Here is a 23,949-nt window from a genome sequence, read left to right as displayed (position 1 = left end):
AGAACTCGCTGGAGGGACTACATGTCCAATCTGGCCTTGAAACGTCTTGGGATGCCCCAGGAAGAGCTAGAGGGGATTGCTGGGTAGAGGAGACGTCTGGAGTGCCCTACTTAGCTTGCTGCCACCATGACCCTACCCCGGAGAAGCGGCTGATGATGAGATGAGATGAGATGAAAGTGCATGGTGCAGAGAATATATCAGAGATGCTGAAATAAATGTTAGCAGGTTACTTACATACATGCCTGAGGTAGATGGACATGACAGAGAATCAAAATCATGTTTAATGGCCATGTAGGTTTACACATACACGGAATTTGGCTACAGTTTCATGGCTCTCTCATTGTACTTAACATAGAATGCTATCTTCAGACGTGAATCACCAACACATCTTGCTGGGACTTTTTCAGAAGCTGGGCCAGAGTGGAGTAGCAGCTGCAGATGCAGCAATCACATACATTTTCTTTAGGAAATGCAAATATCTCTAGTTCCTTTAGAAGGTTTTTTTTTAGTTTGGTTTTATTAGTTTTAAAAAAATTTAATATTTGCTATTCGATCAGACTCAAAATGTAAGATAAAGCTAGGCTAACAGTGGGTGACTCTCAAAAGACTTTCAGTCCTAGACTTAATTTGCATAATCTTAAGTGTTTTAAAGGCATAAATGGAACATGTCTGCATTAAAATGTCTAAAATCCACTAGACCTATGTTATATATTTTGTTGATTTGTATACTTGTATTATGCCAAATGAATCCAACAATGTTCAAACCGAGACATCCATAATTTCATTCAAGGTAATGGTGCGTTTCATTTGCTTGCCTTTCAGTGGTCTCATATCCCTTTTACACCCTCTAGTTGTGATAACTTCTGGGGAAACACGGGAAACACCAGATGGACTAGCTAGCCAGACATTCTATTGCTTACTATTGTCTATATTGCTCACTCTTGATAGAGCACTATTATTCATTGCCGTTTGTTCCTTGTTGTCACTGAAGCTGTCCCTGAAAAGTGCAATACGGATGAACCAAACGTTACAACGTAAAGTAGCACTTAGATAGTTACACATGCCCGTTTTGCAACACAGTAATCCTGTAGAGACCTGATTTATTGATATTATATTTCAATATTGATGAGATAATGATATCTACGACTATGACAAGTGGCTCATGCCAGCCACCAAATAGCTAAACTAACGTTATAGCGTCACAAGAAGGTTCAACACCCTCATAAAGTTATTTAAAGAATGATTGTTTTGACCACGGATAACAACGCTGGGCTACCCCATGATTTAATTTACCATATAACATTAGCTATAGTAGCTGTATGGGCAGTTGACTCTTCTAGTGGGTAGTTAGTAAGTTAATGTTATGTTAGCTAAAGTTTGTATTTCATTAGAATGAAATGACGTAACGTTAATGTGGCGCCCCCATGCCGCGGTGATGGCCATGTCACTTTACATTAACTCAACTCTCTCTTAGGGGCGCCCTGAGTTCTTTTAAATCTATATATTGTAACGTGCATGGATAAGTAGACAGGACCCTTTAGTCGACTGGTTAACGTTGTCGCCCGCAATGCAGCCAATTCGGAGGGCAGCCGCGGGCAGCGCCATAGCCGGGACGCCAACCCGTATCTCCCGCACCGCGGGCGAAAACGTTAACCAGCCAAGGCCTAACCTGTCTACTTATCCATGCATGTTGCACTACCCCCTCTTTCGGTAAGCGCAACCCCGCGCTTCAGCACATCAGCTCCCTCACGCCTCTGGGCGCACGATCTTCCGATGACCTCACGGTCTTAACATCCCACTTCTGACACCAGTGTAGGGAATTCGGGGGGCAATACGGGAACCGACGCAGCCGGGACGCGAACCCGGCTCTCCCGCACCACGGGCGACAACGTTAACCAGTCGACTAAAGGGTCCGACCCGTTAGCCAAGGGCTAACGAGTCTACTTATCCATGCACGTTACACTATCCCCTTCTTTCGGGAATCGCGCCCCGCGCTTCAGCATGTTAGCTCCCTCAAAGGGTCCGACCCGTTAGCCAGGGGCTAACGTGTCTACTTATTCGCTTACATTACCCCCCATAATTCACTACATTGGTGTCAGAAGTGGGATGGTGAGACCGTGAGGTCGTCAGAAGCGCGTGCGCCAAGAGGCGTGAGGGAGCTGATATGGGATGCGCGCGGACGTGCTTCCCGAAAGAGGGGTGTAGTGTAACGTGCATGGATAAGTCGACACGTTAGCTCTTGGCTAACGGGTGGGATCCTTTAGTGGACTGGTTAACGTTGTCGCCCGCAATGCAGCGAATTCGGGGGCAGCCGCGGGAACCGCCACAGCCGGGACGCGAACCCGTATCTCCCGCACCACGGGCGACAGCGTTAACCAGCCGAGTAAAGGGTCCGACCCGTTAGCCAAAGGTTATGTTGTGTACTTACCCATGCACATTACTATATATATATATATATATATATATATATATATATATATATATTTATTTATTTATTTATAGCGCGCCCATCCCCTACTCTGTGTCTATAGACGCCGTGAAAAGGAATAAACTATGAAGGTGGGGCGACGGGTTCGTATACAAATACTGCTCTGAATAAAAGTTAACTATACCCAACAAAATTAAACTTAATGAACTCAACTTATTATTCAGAACGAAATAAGTGGACCAGACAACCTCCTTATATAAACAGGTTGTCACGTATCAGGAAAGAACCCAAAAGCAGACGGGACAACCAGGTAAGAGAAGAATCAAGTCTTTAGTGAAGTAACCGATCTCAGGGGTAGAGAAGGAGTCGGCTCAGTGGCAGGTAGTCAGACAAGCAGGCAGAAATCCATGAAAGGCGACGTTCCAGGGAAGACTGGACCACAGTAGAGGCTTTTTAAGGGTGATGATCGCTTTGATGTCGAGGGAGAGCGGCTGACTGCTTTGATGGCCAGCTGGTGTCAGGGGCGAACGCTTTGATGTCAAGGGCGAGAGGCTGATTGCTTTGACGTCAAGGGAGAGAGGCTTCGACAGGGGGGGTCAGCAGGTGTCAAGGGCGAACGCTTTGATGTCAAGGGCGAGAGGCTGTGACAGTGCCTCCCCTCCGAAGGGCGCCACCGGGCGACCTGCCAGACCCGTCAGGGTGCGTCCTGTGGAAGTCCCGGATGAGGTTCGTTTCCAGGACCAGGCGACAAGGGACCCAACACCTCTCCTCCGGGCCATATCCCTCCCAGTCCACGAGATACTGCAGACCGCGACCACGGCGCCGAGAGTCCAGGAGACGACGACCAGTGTAAGCCGGATGATCGTTGATCATACGAGGAGGTGGGGGCGGGGGGGCCGGATGAACTAAAGGGCTGGTAGAGACAGGTTTGAGGCAGGACACATGAAAGGAAGGATGAACCCGGAGAGTGCGGGGCAGCTTCAGACGGACCACAGAGGGGTTAATGACTTTGACAATGGGAAAGGGACCAATATACCTGGGGGACAGTTACTTAGCGTCCGATTTCAAGGGTAGATCCTTGGTAGAGACCCATACCTGGTCACCGGGGGAGTAGTCCGGAGCAGGGGTGCGATGACGATCCGCCAAGCGCTGGTAACGGCCGGAGGTCCTGAGCAGTGCGGCACGGGCTCGCCGCCAGGTCCGACGGCACCGACGGACATGGGCCTGGACAGACGGAACCGGAATGTCTACCTCTTGCGAAGGAAAAAGGGGAGGCTGATAGCCGTAAAGGCATTGAAAAGGGGACAACCCAGTAGCAGACGATGGCAGGATGTTATGGGCATATTCTACCGAGGGAAGTTGTGAGGACCAAGAGGATGGGTTGGCAGACACCAGACAGTGGAGAACCGTCTCCAATGCCTGGTTGGCCCTCTCGGCCTGGCCGTTGATCTGAGGATGGAACCCCGATGACAGGCTGACGGTGGCACCGATGGCAGAGCAGAAAGCCTTCCAGACAGCAGAAGTGAACTGGGGGCCACGGTCAGACACGATATCACGGGGTAGACCGTGGACCCGGAAAACCTCCCTGACCAGCAGATCTGCAGTCTCTCGGGCCGAAGGCAGTCTAGACAAGGGCAAAAAGTGAACAAATTTACTGAAGCGATCAACAACAGTCAGTACAACGGTGTTACCGTCGGAGGCGGGCAGACCAGAGACGAAATCCAAGGACAGATGCGACCAGGGACGGTGTGGAACAGGCAGGGGGTGCAGCAGACCGGCACTGGCCCGAGTGGAGGGCTTATTCTGGGCACAAACAGGACAGGCAGAAACAAAAGACCCAGTATCCTCCGTCATGGAAGGCCACCAGAACCGCCTGCGGAGGAAGGGTAAGGTACTGGTTACTCCAGGATGGCAGGTAAGTTTGGAAGAGTGAGCCCACTGCAACACACTAGATTTAACAGCGTCTGGAGCAAACAAGCGCCCAGGGGGACCGTTACCTGGGTCAGGCTGAGTCTGTTTTACTGCCATGACCTCCATTTCAATGTTCCAGGTGACAGCCGCAGCCGCAACCACACAGGTAGAGGGAACGATGGTGTCAGGTTGGAGCTTGGGCTCAGACTCCTCCCCATGCACACGAGACAGAGCATCGGGCTTGGCATTCCTGGAGCCAGGTCTGTACGTCAAGGAAAAATTAAAGTGACCAAAAAAGAGCGCCCACCTGGCTTGGCGCGTGGTGAGTCGCTTTGCTGACTGGATGTATCCAGGTTCTTATGGTCAGTTCACACTATAAAAGGAAGCTCCGACCCCTCCAGAAAATGTCGCCATTCCTCCAGTGCCAATTTCACCGCCAGGAGCTCACGATTCCCCACATCATAGTTCCTTTCAGCTGGGAAGAGGCGGCGAGACAGGAAGGCACAGGGGTGTGTCTTGCCATCCTCACCGGAACGCTGAGAAAGGACCGCCCCCACCCCAATCTCAGAGGTATCCACTTCTACAACGAACTGCTTGGTCGGGTCTGGCTGGATGAGGATAGGAGCTGTGGTGAAGTGGTGCTTGAGGGCTTGGAAAGCTGCCTCTGCTACAGGGGTCCACAGGAACGGTCTGGAGGTGGACGTAAGAGCGGTTAGTGGGGCCGCAACGCGGCTGTAGTTGCGGATGAACCGTCTGTAGAAGTTGGCAAACCCGAGGAACCTCTGAAGCTGCTTACGGCTGGTCGGGCTTGGCCACTCAAGAACCGCTCTGACCTTGGCGGGGTCCATTCTCACCTGCCCATCGGCCACGATGTAGCCCAGGAAGGTGACTGAAGGGGCATGTAATCCGCACTTCTCTGCCTTTACGAAAAGGGGGTTCACCAGAAGCCGTTGAAGGACTTGGCAGACGTGCATGACATGCTCTGACAGGTCTCTGGAAAAAGTCAGGATATCATCCAGGTAAACAAAAACGAAAAGATCCAACATGTCACGTAGGACGTCATTGACCAGACTCTGGAAGACAGCTGGGGCATTAGTGAGACCAAACGGCATCACCAGATATTCAAAATGCCCCAGGGGGTTGTTGAAGGCAGTCTTCCATTCATCTCCGTCTCGAACCCGGACCAGGTGGAAAGCATTGCAGAGGTCTAGTTTAGTGAACACTGTGGCTCCCTGGAGAGAATCAAAAGCGGAAGTCATGAGGGGCAGAGGGTACTTATTCTTGACTGTGATGTTATTGAGGCCTCTATAGTCAATACACGGCCGGAGGGTCTTGTCCTTCTTGGCCACAAAAAAGAACCCCGCACCAAGGGGTGATGATGACGGGCGAATAAGACCAGCAGCCAAGGAGTCCTTGATGTATCTCTCCATTGACTCCCACTCAGGCTTGGAGAGGCTGTATAGGCGGCTGCTGAGGAGGGGAGTGCCCGGCAGCAGGTCAATAGCGCAATCATAGGGGCGATGAGGAGGCAGGGAGAGAGCTTGCTGCTTATTGAACACAGCTTGGAGGTCATGGTACTCTGGAGGCACCAGTGACAGGTCAGAGGTCTCAGAGCTTGACACCTGACAGGGGACAGACTGAGGCAGAGCAGACTGGAGGCATATGGCATGACAGACGGGACTCCAACTTGAAATTCTGGCCGATGGCCAATCAATATGGGGACTATGCTTAACCAGCCAGGGATGACCAAGTATAATGGGAACAAAGGGAGAATTGATAACGAAAAAACTTAACTCCTCTTGATGGTTTCCCGACAACAGGAGGCACACAGGCTCGGTCTTAGAGGTTATCCGGGCCAGGAGACGTCCATCCAGGGCATTAGCTTCAAGAGGCTGGTCCAGACTCACAGTGACAAGACCTAGCTGCTTCACAACACTTGCTTCCAAAAAGCTTTCATCAGCTCCAGAGTCAATTAAAGCCAAAAGTTTAGTGGACTGACCTTTAAAACTGATGGTAGCTTGCAACTGGGTACGTGGACGGGGAGACAGAGGGCAGACAGTTGGGCTCACGAAGATCCTCCCCCTCCCTCTTGAGACTGCTAATTTGACAGGACGGTGAGGGCAGGAGGCGAGAAAGTGACCAGGCTGACCACAATACAAGCAGCTGTTCTCGGTGATGCGGCGTTGACGCTCCTCCGGGTCGAGCCGGAAGCAGCCGAGTTGCATCGGCTCCGAAGCTGGGGAAGAGTCACGCCTCGGGCTTTCTCGGAGGACGGCAACCTCAGTCGAGCGAGCTCAACCCCCAGAGTTTGGAGGTGTGGCCCGTGGTAAGTTGTTGTGACCAGGAAAGCGGCGCGTCCTCTCTCGCCTCCGCTCCCGGAGACGGTTGTCCACACGAATGGCCAGGGTAACCAATTCCTCCAACCCTCCAGGCTCGGGGTAGGGAACCAATTCGTCCTTTATGGATTTGCTTAGCCCGTTGGAAAACCTGGCCTGGACGGACTCGTTGTTCCATCCGCTCTCCGCTGATAGCGAACGGAACTCAACTAAGTAGTCGGCGACGCTGCGGGAACCCTGGCGGAGAGAGATCAGTCTTTTTGAAGCATCCTTTCCCCGCACGGGATGATCAAAAACCTGGCGAAAAGCAGTGGTGAACTCAGCGTAGGATGAGGACGTGGAGGCTGAAGAAATTTAATGGGGAGAATGTTGTTATCCCCCATACGATCGAAAAGGGGGAGGTAGAGCTTCCTCTCTCCTTTAAACCCTGATTCCAAGGTAGCAGTGGAGGAGTGTGTTGGGTCTGGATTGGCACTGATTCATCAGCAGGGAGCACTAGTGAAGACACTAACCCAGCTTGGTCTAGTCAGAAAGCCACGAACTGATGAAGCCTCTTGGGTGAGAGGCGAAACGTCTTCACGGATATCTACCAAGTCCAGTTGCACTCGATTAAATTCCTTTGGATAACCATGACCTGGATGAATGAGAACATTCACATACATAGTGAAGACACTGGAGTTAGGAGGCTCCAAAACAACTAGCTGAGCCTTTAGCTGGGTCTAAACACAGAGGGAGTTAATTGATCAGTCCTTCAGTGGTATCAAGCCCATACGTACCTAATGCTGAACATTTCAACGGCAATGTCCATCACAAAACTAGAATCAACTTTAAGTAGTTTACTTTAAATTGTAGAACACTCTAGGTATTCTGGATTTTATAATCACAAATTGCTTCTTATATGAAGCCTCTGTGTCCAAAATTATGCCCTGACAAATCACACAGGTAAAAGGAACAAAACCAGGGGATCGATGAAAGCAGCACTAAAAAAAAAATTTTTTTTTAAATGAAACCCCTAACAATTCAGAATTAAAATATTACAAATTCAGATCAATAAAAGTTTGAAAGCAAGTGTGACAGCTTTTGATTATACAGTGATTGAAGTCATTTTGTGTCATGACCTGGAGTTAATGGGAGAAATCTAGTCCATACCATGGATGGTGTTTTAGAGTTTAATGCTCTGACTCAAAACTGAAAGTAAAAATTTAGGATTAACTCATTTTCTACTCCTGCCTCTGCTTGTGTGCTGGCAGGAGGGACAGTAGTCTGGTGAAAGAAGAGATCAAGGCCTTCCTGGGGAACAGGAGGATTTCTCAGGCAGTGGTGGCACAAGTCACTGGTTAGTAATAGGTGTGTGTGGTGTGTGTGTGTATGTATGTATGTGTATATATGATTTCCTCTATTTTTGCACATTTATGACACTTATTTCAGATCTCCATGAAAATATAATATAAGATGAAGAGAACCTGAGTAAACACAAAATTCAGTTTTTAAATGAATGACCCCGTAAGAATAAGTAATTGTCCCCTTAGTTACTCAATCAAACAATAAATCGAATTTAATTGATTCAATTAGAGAAGACACCCAACATGACGACAGGCATGGGTGCAAGTCCATGAATACTGGGATGGCATCCAGCGCTTTATCTGTACCCCCGTCCATAGGGTTAGTGGTTGTGCCAGGAAGGGCATCCGACATAAAATTTTGCCAAATCAGGATTCGGATTGACAAGACCATATTGGTCTGTGGTGGAATGGTCTGCTGGGTCCATAGTGGCTGGAACGTACTGTCACGTATCTGGAAAGACCCAAAAGCAGACGGGACAACCAGGTAAGGAAGAAATCAAGTCTTTATAGAAGTGGCAGATCCCAGGAGTAGAGCAGGAGTTGGCTCAGTGGCAGGGAGACTGGCAGACTGAAGTCCCGGAGAGCAGAGAGCAAGAATCAGACAGGCAGGCAAAATTGCAAAAACTATGAACATCAGAGAATGCAGGCTAGGACTGGATGTGCAATAACCTTTAGGCAACAACCCATGAATGGCTACCTTCCGGCGAAGACTGGTCCACAGTGGGATCTTCTTAAAGGTGAGGGTGATTGCTTGATGGCCAGCAGGTGTGTTGATTGAAACCATGGACAGGTGTGCCAGAGTGAAGGAGGAGGAAGAGTGAGCAGGGGTCAAGGGAGAGGGGTTGTGACAGTACCCCCCCTCCGAGGGGCGCCACCGGGTGACCCACCAGGCCTGTCAGGGTGCGTCCTGTGGAAGTCCCGGACGAGGGTTGCGTCCAGGACAAGGCGACGAGGTACCCAACACCTTTCCTCCGGGCCATATCCCTGCCAGTCAACGAGATACTGCAGGCTGCGACGAGAATCCAAGAGACGATGACCAGTGTAAGCAGGATGATCGTCGATCATACGATGAGGTGGGGGGGAACTAGAGGGCTGGTAGAGACAGGTTTGAGGCAGGACACATGGAAGGAAGGATGAACCCGGAGAGTGCGGGGCAGCTTCAGACGGACCACAGAGGGGTTAATGACTTTGACAATGGGAAAGGGACCAATATACCTGGGGGACAGTTTTTTAGCGTCCGATTTCAAAGGTAGATCCTTGGTAGAGAGCCATACGTGGTTACCGGGGGAGTAGTCCGGAGCAGGGGTGCAATGACGATCAGCCAAGCGCTGGTAACAGCCGCAGGCCCTGAGCAGTGCAGCACGGGCTCGCCACCAGGTCCTACGGCACCGACGGACATGGGCCTGGTCAGACGGAACCGGAATGTCCTCCTCCAGAGAAGGAAAAAGGGGAGGCTGATAGCCGTAAAGGCATTGAAAAGGGGACAACCCAGTAGCAGACGATGGCAAGGTGTTATGGGCGTATTCTACCGAGGGAAGTTGAGAGGACCAAGAGGATGGGTTGGCAGACAACAGACAGCAGAGAACAGTCTCTAATACCTGGTTGGCCCTCTCGGCCTGGCCGTTGGTCTGAGGCTGGAACCCCGATGACAGACTGACGGTGGCACCGATGGCAGAGCAGAAAGCCTTCCAGACAGCAGAAGTGAACTGGGGACCACGGTCAGACACGATATCACGGGGGAGACCGTGGACCCGGAAAACCTCCCTGACCAGCAGATCTGCAGTCTCTCGGGCCGAAGGCAGTTTAGACAAGGGCAAAAAGTGAACAAATTTACTGAAGCGATCAACAACAGTCAGTACAACGGTATTACCATCGGAGGCGGGCAGACCAGAGACGAAATCCAAGGACAGATGCGACCAGGGACGGTGTGGAACAGGCAGGGGGCACAGGAGACCGGCACTGGCCCGAGTGGAGGGCTTATTCTGGGCACAAACAGGAAAGGTAGAAACAAAAGACCTAGTATCCTCCTTCATGAAAGGCCACCAGAACCGCCTATGGAGGAAGGCTAGGGTACGGGTTACTCCAGGATGGCAGGTAAGTTTGGAAGAGTGAGCCCACTGCAACACGCTAGATTTAACAGCGTCTGGAGCAAACAAGCGCCCAGGGGGACCGTTACCTGGGTCAGGCTGAGTCTGTTGTGCTGCCATGACCTCCCTTTCAATGTTCCAGGTGACAGCCGCAACCACACAGTTAGAGGGAACGATGGTGTCAGGTTGGAGCTTGGGCTCAGACTCCTTCCCATGAACACGAGACAGAGCATCGGGCTTGGCATTCCTGGAGCCAGGTCTGTAAGTCAAAGAAAAATTGCCAAGAGCTCACGATTCCCCACATCGTAGTTCCTTTCAGCTGGGGAGAGACGGTGAGACAGGAAGGCACAGGGGTGTGTCTTGCCATCCTCACCGGAACGCTGAGAAAGGACCGCCCCCACCCCAATCTCAGAGGCGTCCACTTCCACAACGAACTGCTTGGTTGGGTCTGGCTGTATGAGGATAGGAGCTGTGGTGAAGCGGTGCTTGAGGGCTTGGAAAGCTGCCTCTGCTACAGGGGTCCACAGGAACTGTCTGGAGGTGGAGGTAAGAGCAGTTAGTGGGGCCGCAACATGGCTGTAATTGCGGATGAACCGTCTGTAGAAGTTGGCAAAACCGAGAAACCTCTGAAGCTGCTTACGGCTGGTCGGGCTTGGCCACTCAAGAACCGCTCTGACCTTGGCGGGGTCCATTCTCACCTGCCAATCAGCCACGATGTAGCCCAGGAAGGTGACTGAAGGAGCATGGAATTCTCACTTCTCTGCCTTTACGAAAAGGGGGTTCTCCAGAAGCCGTTGAAGGACTTGGCAGACGTGCATGACATGCTCTGACAGGTCTCTGGAAAAAAATCAGGATATCATCCAGGTAAACAAAAACAAAACGATCCAGCATGTCACGTAGGATGTCGTTGACCAGACTCTGGAAGACAGCTGGGGCATTAGTGAGACCAAACGGCATCACCAGATATTCAAAATGCTCCAGGGGGTTGTTGAAGGCAGTCTTCCATTCATCTCCGTCTCGAACCCGGACCAGGTGGTAAGCATTGCAGAGGTCTAGTTTAGTGAACAATGTGGCTCCCTGGAGAGAATCAAAAGCAGAAGTTATGAGGGGCAGAGGGTATTTATTCTTGACTGATGTTATTGAGGCCTCTATAGTCAATACATGGCCGGAGGGTCTTGTCTTTCTTGGCCACAAAAAAGAACCCCGCACCAAGGGGTGATGATGAAGGGCGAATAAGACCAGCAGCCAAGGAGTCCTTGATGTACTTCTCCATGGACTCCCACTCAGGCTTGGAGAGGCTATATAGATGGCTGCTGGGGAGGGGAGTGCCCGGCAGCAGGTCAATAACGCAATCATAGGGGCGATGAGGAGGCAGGGAGAGAGCTTGCTGCTTGTTGAACACGGCTTGGAGGTCATGGTACTCTGGAGGCACCAGTGACAGGTCAGAGGTCTCAGGGCTTGACACCTGACAGGGGACAGACTGAGGCAGAGCAGACTGGAGGCATGTGACATGACAGACGGGACTCCATCTTGAAATTCTGGCCGATAACCAATCAATATGGGGACTATGCTTAACAAGCCAGGGATGACCAAATATAATGGGAACAAATAGAGAATTGATAACGAAAAAACTTAACTCCTCTTGATGGTTTACCGACAACAGGAGGCGCACAGGCTCGGTCTTAGAGGTTATCCGGGCCAGGAGACGTCCATCCAGGGCATTAGCTTCAAGAGGCTGGTCCAGATTCACAGTGGCAAGACCTAACTGCTTCACAGCCTTAGCATCCAAAAAACTTTCATCAGCTCCAGAGTCAATTAAAGCCAAAAGTTTAGTGGACTGACCTTTAAAACTGATGGTAGCTTGCAACTGGGTACGTGAACGAGGAGACAGAGGGCAGACAGTTGGGCTCGCGAGGATCCTCCCCCTCCCTCGTGAGCCTGCTAGTTTTGACGGACGGTGAGGGCAGGAGACGAGAAAGTGACCAGGCTGACCACAATACAAGCAGCTGTTCTTGGTGATGCGGCGTTGACGCTCCTCCGGGTCGAGCCGGAAGAGCCGAGTTGCATCGGCTCCGAAGCTGGGGAAGAATCACGTCTCGGGCTTTTTCGGAGGACGTCAGCCTCAGTCGAGCGAGCTCGGCCCCCAGAGTTTGGAAGCGTGGCCCGTGGAAAGTTGCTGTGACCAGGAAAGCGGCGCGTCCTCTCTCGCCTCCGCTCCCGGAGACGGTTGTCCACACAAATGGCCAGGGTAACCAATTCCTCTAACCCTCCAGGCTCGGGGTAGGAAACCAATTCGTACTTTATGGATTCGCTTAGACCGTTGGCAAATCTGGCCTGGAGGGACTCGTTCTTCCATCCGCTCTCCGCTGATAGCCTACAGAACTCAACTAAGTAGTCAGCGACGCTGCGGGAACCCTGGCGGAGAGAGATCAGTCTTTTTGAAGCATCCTTTCCCCGCACGGGATGATCGAAAACCTGGCGAAAAGAAGTGGTGAACTCAGCGTTGGATGAGGACGTGCAGGCCCGCATCTCCCACACCGCTGTAGCCCAAGCCAGAGTGCTTACCCGGAGAAGACCCATGATGTAAGCGACTTTGGCTCCATCCGTGGAATATGACTGGGGCTGCTGGTTAAACACAATCTCACACTGCATCAAGTTGATGGCGCTGGGGGTGGTGGAGCTGGAGGGGCGGGACCCGGGCTAGCAGAGGCACCAAGCTGGGTCTGGATTCCGGAGATCCTTGAGCTGAGCTCATGGAGGGCGTCAACCGTCCCCTGTAGCCCCTGGCTGTGCTGGCTGGGGACCGATTCGTGGTTGGCTACAGCCTGGCAGACCGTGGCCAGGTCTGTGGTGGAATGGTCTGCTGGGTCCATAGTGGCTGGAACGTACTGTCCAGTATCTGGAAAGACCCAAAAGCAGACGAGACAACCAGGTAAGGAAGAAATCAAGTCTTTATAGAAGTGGCAGATCCCAGGAGTACAGCAATAGTTGGCTCAGTGGCAGGGAGACTGGCAGGCTGAGGTCCCAGAGAGCAGAGAGCAAAAAATCAGACAGGCAGGCAAAAATGCAAAAACTATGAACATCAGAGAATGCAGGCTAGGACTGGACGTGCAATAGCCTTTAGGCAACAACCCATGAATGGCTACCTTCCAGCGAAGACTGGTCCACAGTGGAGGCTTCTTAAAGGTGAGGGTGATTGCTTGATGGCCAGCAGGTGTGTTGATTGAAACCATGGACAGGTGTACCAGATTGAAGGAGGAGGAGGAGTGAGCAGGCGTCAAGGGAGAGGGGTTGTGACAGAATCGGCCAAGGCCCGAGTTAACAACGGCCACCGTCGTTGCTGTGCCCTCACAGGGTACCGATAGAAACAATGAAATCTGCTGTGGTGACACCTGAAAAACAAGGAACAAGCTGAAAGAAGAAGGAGAAGAGAAAAAAAGACACACTCAGGGTTGATTACTGCCAGCCCTGTTGAATCTAAACATGGCTTATATAGAACCTTATCATCAATGTTAAGTAGACTACAATGTCTCAACAAGCAGCACGTTATGCCGCGATTAAAAGAAATTCCAGAAGAGATGAGAAAAAATATTTGTTGAGATAGATCAGTCTGGAAAGGATTACGAAGCTATTTCTAAGGCTCTGGGACTCCAGCAAACCACAATGAGAGCCAGTGTCTCCAAATGGAGAAGACTTGGAACAGTGATGAATCTTCCCATGAGTGGCCAGCCTACCAAAATTCTTCCAACGGGATGACTCATCCCGGAAGTCACAAAAAAAATTCCACGGCAACATCTAAAGAACTGCAGAAGTTCCCGTGGATGTACGGTGTATGGGGCACGGGGATTGCCATAAAACTCAAATTTCTGCCTCACGACGCCATCTTTCATGCCAACTCGCCACAGTATTAAAGTTCCCATGAAATCAAAATAGATGTTTAAGTTTTATTACACATGTGTTGCACTGATTGTCATGTATACGCCAGTATCTGGCCCAACAATGACAAAAAAGTAGTTTTGTAAGTATTCTTGATGGTATTTTAGAGTTTGCCGTTTCTTGGAAAACGATAAAAAAATGACTCATCCTGCATTTCGGGGCGTATTTGCATCCAATGAGATGCTTTCTCAAATTTTTTGTCCCTCCCCCATAGCAATAACTTCTGTCAGTTACCGACTGGCACACATGACCTACAAGCTAGCTAGCCGTTATGGGTCACTACTGTGTTTTTCGTTGCGCTAACTCCTGCAAGGGGAACTCCCTTGGTAGGTCGCCTCGGCATGGGAGATCCGCAGGAAGGGCCTGGCGTGAGTCCAGAGTTGCCGCCGCACTCTGGTGTACCCAGTCCCCTCTGCTGGACCGCCTTCCGGCACGGCGTCAATCACCATTTCGTGGGGCCCCCTTCTGTCTGCGGCGCATTGAGCACTATTGGCTAGCTTCTTGTTTTTAAAATAAACACGTAAATATGCGTAATCAAATAGCACTCTGCTAGGCATTTCATGGGAACTTTAAACATTAACTCAAAAAGTTGTATCGATAAAAATAATAGAATAAATCTACGAAGATTTTTTTTCTTTCTTTTTTTTGATTTCCCCCCCTTTTCCCCCGAGTTGTATCCGGCCAATTACCCCATTCTTCCGAGCCATCCCGGTCACTGCTCCACCCCCTCTGCCGATCCGTTGAGGGCTACAGACTACCACATGCCTCCTCCGATACATGTGGAGTCGCCAGCCGCTTCTTTTCACCTGACAGTGAGGAGTTTCGCCAAGGGGGTGTAGCGCGTGGGAGGATCACGCTATTCCCCCCAGCCCCCCCCCCCCGAACAGGCGCTCCGACCGACTAGAGGAGGGGCTAGTGCAGCGACCAGGACACATCCGGCTTCCCACCCGCAGACACGGCCAATTGTGTCTGTAGGGACGCCCAACCAAGCTGGAGGTAAAACGGGGAACCGGTGATCCCCGTCCCCGTGTTGGTAGGCAACAGAATAGACTGCCACACTACCCGGGCGCCCCCACAAAGAGTTCTGCACGGTTGACATATGGAACATCTTTGTAGTGTAAAAATTGTGGGAGGAGATAGGTGACAAAAATGTTTTAAAAAATACTCTTAATCTGCAATAACGAGTTAAATATGCAAATTTATGCTTTTTTTTTCTTTTTTTTTTTAGATTTGGAAGATGTGGTAGACAGGAAGAAATGGAAACGGAAGATCCGCTGTGGCGACCCCTAAACGGGAGCAGCCGAAAGTAGTAGTAGTAGTATGCATTTTTTTGAATTTGCATAAATCTACACATAATTTCACACGGTTCAATACATGAACAGTATATTTCCGTTGAACAGTTTTTGAGTTAAAGACGAGCAAAGAAATGTACGGAATAATAAATATGCAAGAGAACATGAGTGTGATTGCTGCAATCACACCAATAAGAACATCATACCAACAGCCAAAAATGGTGGTGGTAGTGTGATGGTGTGGGAATGCTTTGCTGCCTCAGGGCTTGGAAGACTTGCCATTATTAAATGTCCGGAGGAGAATGTCCGGTCATTAGTCTGTGATCTGAAGCTGAAACATTTGGCTTATGCAGCAGGACAACGATCCAAAACACAAGAGTAAGTCTACCTCAGAATGGCTAAAAAAAAATTTAAATTAAGGTTTTGGAGTGACCTGGTAAAAATCCCGACTTGAATCCCATCGAGATGCTGTGACAGAACTTTAAACGAGCAGTTCATGCTTGAAAACCCTCCAATGTCGTAGAATTACAGCAATTCTGCAAAAAATAGTGAGCCAAAATTCCTCCACCGCTAGTTGAAAGACTGACCTCCAATTATAAGAAGCATTTGGTTGAAGTTGTTGCTGCAGAAGGTGGCAGAACCAGTAATTAGGATCAGGGAGGAACTACTTTTTCAACTGGGTAATATGGGCGTTGGATAACTTTTTTCCTTCAATAGATGGAATGAACATTAAAAAACTGTATTTTGTGTTTACTCTGGTTCTCTTTGTCTTATATTACATTTGTATGAAGCTCTGAAACCATTCAATGTGACAAATATGCAAAAACAGAGTTAATCAGGAAGGGGCAAATAATTTTTCAATGCCATGTATATATGAATAATATGTTTTTGTGTGTGCATGCAAATAGCTCAAAGTTGGTATTAGGGATTTCACAGCATAACTAGTAATACGTATTTAAGTATGTACTATATGTTGATACGTATTGCAGGTTTTTCCCTCTTGTGATTCACTGTCAATACAGGGATCAGCCAGAGCAGAATCTCACATTGGCTTCTTCAGCATGGCTCGGACTTGAGCGAGCAGAAGAAGAGGGCCTTCTACCGGTGGTACACATTGGAGAAGACCACCCCAGGTAGTTTTTACCTAAACCACTAGACCCCTCAGACTGCTTCCATGAACTTTACAGTGTTGCTTGAAAGTTTGTGAACTCTTTGGAATGTTCTATATTTCTGTATAAATATGACCTAAAACATCATCAGATTTTCACACAAGTCCTAAAAATAGATAAAGAGAACCCAATTAAACAAAAGAGACAATAACATTATACTTGGTCATTAATTTATTGGGGAAATTATCCAATATTACATATCTGTGATTGGCAAAAGTATGTGAACCTCTAGGATTAGCAGTCAATTTGAAGGTTAAATTAGAGTCAGGTGTTTTCAATCAATGGGATGACAATCAGGTGTGAGTGGGCACCTTGTTTTATTTAAAGAACAGGGATCTATCCGATGAGAGGGTCTAAGGACAGGATGTTGTGTTGTTGTTAAGTCCACTGAGGCAAATTTATAATTTGTGATATTGGGCTATACAAATAAAATTGATTTGATTTGATCTATCAAAGTCTGATCTTCAAAACACATGTTTGTGGAAGTATATTATGGCAAGAACAAAGGAGATTTCTGAGGACCTCAGAAAAAGCGATGTTGATGCTCACCAGGCTGGAAAAGGTTACAAAACCGTCTCTAAAGAGTTTGGACTCCACCAGTCCACAGTCAGACAGATTGTGTACAAATGGAGGCAATTCAAGACAATTGTTATCCTCCCCAGGAGTGGTGGACCATCAAAGATCACTCCAAGAACAAGGCTTGTAATAGTCGGCCAGGTCACAAAGAAACCCAGGGTAACTTCTAAGTAACTAAAGGCCTCTCTCACATTTGCTAATGTTAATGTTCATGAGTCCACCATCAAGAGAACACTGAACAACAATGGTGTGCATGGCAGGGTTGCAAGGAGAAAGCCACTGCTCTCCAAAAAGAACATTGCTGCCCATCTGCAGTTTGCTAAAGATCACATGGACAAGCCAGAAGGCTGTTGGAAAAATGTTTTGTGGACGGATGAAACCAAATTAGAACTTTTTGGTTTAAATGAGAAGCGTTATGTTTGGAAAAAGGAAAACACTGCATTTCAGCATAAGAACCTTATCCCATCTGTGAAACGTGGTGGTGGTATCATGGTTTGGGCCTGTTTTGCTGCATCTTGGCCAGGATGGCTTGTCATCATTGATGGAACAATGAATTCTGAATTATACCAGCGAATTCTTAAGGAAAATGTCAGGACATGTGTCCGTGAACTGAATCTCAAGAGAACTTGGGTCATGCAGCAAGACAACTACCCTAAGCACACAAGTCGTTATACAAAAGAATGGTTAAAGAAGAATAAAGTTAATGTTTTGGAACGTCCAAGTCAAAGTCCTGACCTTAATCCAATCGAAATGTTGTGGAAGGGCCTGAAGGGAGCAGTTCATGTGAGGAAACCCACCAGCATCCCAGAGTTGAAGCTGTTCTGCCACGGAGGAATGGGCTAAAATTCCTCCAAGCAGATGTGCAGGACTGGTTAACAGTTACCAGAAACGTTTAGTTGCAGGTATTACTACACAAAGGGGGGGGGGCGTCACACCAGATACTGAAAGCAAAGGTTCACATACTTTTGCCAATCACAGATATGTAGTATTGGATCATTTTCCTCAATAAATAAATGACCAAGTATAATATTTTTGTCTCATTTGTTCAATTGGGTTCCCTTTATCTACTTTTAGGACTTGTGTGAAAATCTAATGATGTTTTAAGTCATATTTATGCAGAAATATAGAACATTCTAAAGGGTTCACAAACTTTAAAGCACCACTGTACACTGTGTTCATGTGTATTGTGAAATTCTCACTTGATGCAAAAATTGACCCTTTGTTGGCCTTTTGATTGGTTTGCTGGTCCATCAACCAGAGAGCTCATGTGCATAACAACTGTTGTTTCATCTCAAGGATGAGCAAAGCAAACAGGATGCACCTCACCACATCTTCAAGTGCCACAGCAAAGGGTGTAAATACTTATGTAAATGCAAGATTTCAGTTTTTGATTTTTAACAAATGTGCAAAAATCTGAAAATGCTCCTGTGCGATGTCTCCATGGATCAGACCCGGCCCGTCATTCCCACTGGATGGAGGCAGTGTGTTTGACGCTGTTCATGGCCTGTCCCACCTGGGCAAAAAGCCATCTGACTGGTGGTGGCCAAGTTCCTCTGGCACAGGCTCAAAAAAGATGTGAGTGACTGGGCTGACACCTGCGTGGAGTGTCAGCGCTCTAAAGTGCACCATCACACCAAAGCCCCCCTAGTGCAGTTCCTGGTGCCCGAAAGGAGGTTCGACCACATAAACGTTGACCTGGTTGGCCCCCTGGCCCCCTCCACAGTTTTACTTAACTCCTCACAATGGTGGACAGGATGACTCGATGGCCTGAAGCCATCCCACTGTCATCGACGACGTCCACCAAGATAGCTTGAGCATTCATCGGGACCTGGGTCACCTGGTTTGTCACCCCATCTGACCTCTCCTCTGACCGGGGCTCACAGTTTACATCTGATCTCTGGAACACAGTCGCAGAGAGCCTAGGGGTGAAGCTCCACCACACCACAGCGTACCACCCATTGACCAATTAATTGGTTATGTGAAGAGTTTCATCACTCTATGAAGGATGCTCCTCGGGCCAGCCTCAAGGATAGCAGCTGGGTCGATAGGCTCCCTCGGGTCATGCTGGGCCTCATGACCATCCCTAAGAATGACCTCCAGTCCTTGTCTGCTGGACTGGTTTACAGCCAGCCGCTGTGGGTCCCAGCAGATTTTGTCCCCAACACCACGGCTCCGTGGTCTGCAGCCCTCTAATGGACCATGCTTCTGGATAATGCCAGAGTTTTCGCGCTGGTCCCCACTTTTCAACATGGCCTCCCACAGTTTCACGTCCCCGCAAGTCTGCAGTTGGCAGAATACTTTTTCATCCACCATGATGCCCACTGTGGACCCCTGCAGCCTCCCTACGATGGCCCGTTCCATGTCCTGGAGACTGGGAACAAGCACTTTGTCATGGACATCGGTGGCAAGCCGGAGTGCATTTCTGTCGATCGCCTCAAACTGTCTCACCTGGACTTGGACTGACCTGTTGGGCTGGCCCAGCCCCCACAGTGAGGGTGCCCTCCTACCCAGGCCCCCACCCCCCCAAACAACACCCCGAAAGGCTCCTCCTCTTCCCACCCTACTCCCATGCTGCCACAGGATCCCTGAGGGCCCTCCAGCAGGAGCCCTAGCCCCCGCTCCCATTTGGCCTCCGCCATGTTAATTCTTCCTGTTATGGTGAATTCTGGGGGGACGCGTGTAGTGGAATTATGTACATAATTCACCATAGCTTGTTGTTTTGTAATAAGTTGACATGCTCATTTTAAGGGCTCAGGGTATAGCCATGGTAGTGCAGCACCATGTTGTTGAGGCGGGGTTGTGAAAAGGAAAATAAATACATGCGTTTGTGTAGTTAAAGAGAAGTTGTTTGTCTCTGTCTTCCCCCCAACTTCCACAGGATCTTATTTTCTGGGCAACATGATACCCGTCCATACCTAAAATTAAACATGTCTAACTTAATACCTAAATAGAGCCATTTTTAACATTATACCATTAAACCATCCATAGGTAGCCTTATGTGGATTAAATGTACCAAATGGAACTTAAACTTCCTATCTCTGGTTTTCAAAGAACTGACCTTTAACCACTACATTATTGGGCTCCACACAATCACCACCTCTCCTATTGACCCAAAGTTGGGGGACTTTGAGATGTCCGCCAGTCCAGCGCTAACCTCTCTTGGGGTGCTCCCCACTTTTTATGTAGCTTAACGGTGGTCAAAGTTTTTGACAGTTGAGGATTTTGGTGTTACATCAGCAAGTCCCTCTCATCTCAAACTACATGGAACATTTCATGCTACAATCTTGCAAGTTGGTACACCCAAGTTCAACCTGTCAACCTACTCCTTAAGAATGATAGTTCATACTTGGAGTATTTCATATTGAGAAATGCTAAAGGGAAAGGCTACTGTGGTGAAAAATGTATAAGCCAAAGCTCTACTGGTGGATGCACATTGTATGTAACACACGGTATATACCATCATATTGCCCAACCCTAATATTTTGCTATATTTAGGTATCAGCCTATGAATAGTTTAGGAATAAGATTAGAAATGGCTAACGCAGGGCTTGAAATTAACTCCCGCCAACTGCACAAATGTGGGTAAAAATTAACTGAGGCGGGTGTGTCAAGGCTGTTGCCTTGAGGTTTCGAGATGGAGGGACAGAGACAGGGTCGGTAGGTGGTGTAATAGAGGCTTTATTCAGGTTTCAGAACTAATCTTTTTTACCCCACATGGGCTGGTTCACTCAGGTGCTGGAGCTACTCACGGCTGTCTCTGTTCACAGCCTCCAAGGCTTCTCTCTCTCTCTCTCTCTCTCTCTCTCTCTCTCTCTCTCTCTCTCTCTCTCTCTCTCTCTCTCTCTCTCTCTCTCTCTCTCTCTCTCTCTCTCTCTCTCTCTTTCGCTCTCTGTCTGTCTGTTGGCTATGTTGTTCTGCTGTTCATGTGTCAGTTAGTCTGTGTCCAGGACCCAGCTTGACTACAGAATATAAAGAGCAGTTTATAAGTTGGCCCACCTGAAGCTGATCACTAATAAGCCTCGCTATCGTGTATTAGCTCGCTTGCGACCTATACCCCCTCTATCTCTGTTTGAAGCTGAGGCTAAACCACATCCCTCTACCACATACCCCCACTGCCTGATTTAGGCTGGGGCCAACCCCCCCTCCCCCCAGAGTGAAAGAGGAAATCGGCTATGGCCTTGGCCTTTGAACCACCTTGAACTTGAAAGTCTGTAAGGTCAGATACTTTCAAGGGGCAGTCCGCGTATTGGCATCCATCATGCGGGGAAGCCACTGGAGCAGGGCATGGTCTGAACAGAGGGTGGATAAGCGCCCCAGGAGGTAGAAGCGGAGGGTGCCGACTGCCCATCTGATTGCCAGGCATCCCTTCTCTATGGTACTGTACCTTTGCTCCCCCACTGCCAGCTTGCGACTTATGTACAGCACCAGTCAATCAACTTCACCCACCTCCTGGGACAAATGGCCCCCAGCTCTCTGTCTGATGCATTTGTCTGCACCGTCACGCCCGTAGATGTCACTATGCGGTTCTTTCTGATGTTAGTGTGTCCTGGCAGGGGGGAGAACACAGCAGCAAAACGGTGTTGCAATGCGGCGACTTTGGTTTTCTGGCCGGTAAAAAGATGGTTTGCACAATGGAGGGTGGAAGGATTGTCCGATTTTGGGACCTCCTGCCCCAGCTCATCTCCATCTGATACCACCCATGGTCAGAGAAATCGTGACCGCCTCTCTCCATGCTTTTAGGAAGTTGACGCATTAAATCTGTTACACCTCTCCTGTCATTACGCACCACCTCATAGTCGACATCCCCCACTCACTGTGTGACCTCAAAGGGCCCTTGCCACTTGGCGAGTAATTTGGAGCTAGATGTTGGAAGTAATACAAGTACTTTCTCTCACAGTGCAAATTGACAGTCATGCTCCTCTGTTATACAGGTGCTATTGACATTCCGTGGCCTGGGGCAAATTCTCCCGTGATAACCACTGAAGTGTATGGCGTTTTGATCTCAGATTCAGAACTTATTGTACTTAGTTTTCACTGGTGCTTGGACCACTCTCCCAGCTTTCTTTCATGAGGTCCAACACACCTCTTGGCGATCTGCCAAACAGCATTTCAAAGGGGAAAACCCCCATGGAGGCCTGGGGCACCTCCTGCACTGCAAATAACAGAAGATTTAACCATTTATCCCAGTTGTGGCTATCGTCGTGCACAAACTTACAAATCATTGTTTTGAGTGTTTTATTAAATCTCTCCACGAGCCCGTCTGTTTGGGGGTGATGCACGCTCATGTGGGTCAATTTTATGCCAAATAATTCATATAGTTTGGGAAGTGTGCGTGACATAAATGATGTGTCCTGATCCATCAGAATCTCTTTCGGGATCCCAACACAGGAAATTCCATGAAACAGAGCCTGCGAAACACTTAAGCTGAGATGTTGTGCAACTGCACCGCTTCGGGATAGCGCCTTGCGTAATCCACTATGACTAACATAAAGTGATATCCCCGTTGTGCTCCGATCTAATGGCCTGACGAGGTCCATGCCAGTATGCTCAAATGGAAACTTAATTAATCGTAATGAGTGCAATGGCGCTTTTGGGGTGGCTGACAGGTTTACCAATTGATATTCCTGGCAAGATGCACATCATCGCCACGCTTCAAGCTGAATGCCCGGCCAGTAAAATTGAGCCATTATTTAAGAGCTTTAGTGTAACCGAGGTGGTCTGCCATTGGGCTTTGATGGGCTGCCTGGAGAATCAGTTGCCGGTAGCCTTTCGGTACCAATTATTGAGTGGCTTCTCGCCTGGTTTGAGTTTCATGACTCACTCTATACAACCGGTTTCTAATAAGCATAAAATACTGAGGAGTGAGGGCAGCATTTGACTGCACCTGTTGACCATTGATGGTCATTACAAGGTCAAAGGTGAAGCGCAGGGTATCATCATGAGTTTGCTCGATGGGGAAGTCCTCCGTTGGGCGGACCACTGGAGCCATGGCCGACTCTCCCTTACCTGACATGGAAGAGCTTGTGTCACCACTGAACACCGTGCACCACTCACACTACCCTGGCTGTTTTTTTCACGGCCCCACTGTCTCCCTCATCACCTTATTAAGCCCTGGCTATATCGAGCGTAATAGAAGGGGCCGCGACAGGCGGGAACTAATCGTGGCCTTTACTCTATACTTTTTCCCCGATATTTTATGTCAGTGGCCACCACCTGATACTTGTGTATATCCTCATGCACACATCGAATTCCCACCCACCTCTACCAATGCCCAGGGCCGAACCAGGCTTTGGTGGGACAGCATCTTCCTGCACACTGTGTCCACCATCAGCTGATATATACAAACCCCAATTCCAATGAAGTTGGGACGTTGTGTAAGACGTAAATAAAACAGAATACAATGATTTGCAAATCCTTTTGGGCCTATATTCAATCGAATACACTACAAAGACAAGATATTTAATGTTCAAACTGATAAACCTTATTGTTTTTTTGCAAATATTCACTCATTTTGAATTTGATGCCTGCATAACGTTCCAAAGAAGCTGGGGCAGGGGCATGTTTACCACTGTGTTACCTCACCTTTCTTTTGAACAAAACTCAATAAGCATTTGGGAACTGAGGGCACTAATTGTTGAAGCTTTGTATGTGGAGTTTTTCCCATTCTTGCTTGATGTACGACTTCAGTTGCTCAACAGTCCGGGGTCTCCGTTGTCATATTTTGCGCTTCATAATGCGCCACACATTTTCAATGGGAGACAGGTCTGGACTGCAGGCAGGTCCGTCTAGTACCTGCACTCTTTTACTACGAAGCCACGCTGTTGTAACACGTGCAGAATGTGTCTTGGCGTTGTCTTGCTGAAATAAGCAG

At 48.8% G+C, this 23,949-nt stretch overlaps 1 protein-coding gene across 4 annotated transcripts in view; it reads left to right on the top strand.

Annotated features, from left to right (window-relative positions):
• The window catches only part of LOC130124992 (homeobox-containing protein 1-like), a 137,325-nt gene that overhangs the window by 55,006 nt on the left and 58,370 nt on the right, over positions 1-23,949 (top strand). For all 4 annotated transcript variants that reach the window (XM_056294394.1, XM_056294393.1, XM_056294391.1 and 1 more), the window contains exons 3-4: positions 7,926-8,011; positions 16,356-16,466. In XM_056294394.1, coding sequence (XP_056150369.1) covers positions 7,926-8,011; positions 16,356-16,466 — 197 coding nt within the window. The remainder of the gene's footprint in view (positions 1-7,925; positions 8,012-16,355; positions 16,467-23,949) is intronic.

Source organism: Lampris incognitus, chromosome 15 (assembly GCF_029633865.1).
Source record: "Lampris incognitus isolate fLamInc1 chromosome 15, fLamInc1.hap2, whole genome shotgun sequence".
NCBI lineage: Eukaryota > Metazoa > Chordata > Actinopteri > Lampriformes > Lampridae > Lampris > Lampris incognitus.
The sequence above is the reverse complement of the archived record's forward strand: the minus strand, read 5'-3'. Positions and strand labels throughout refer to the sequence as shown.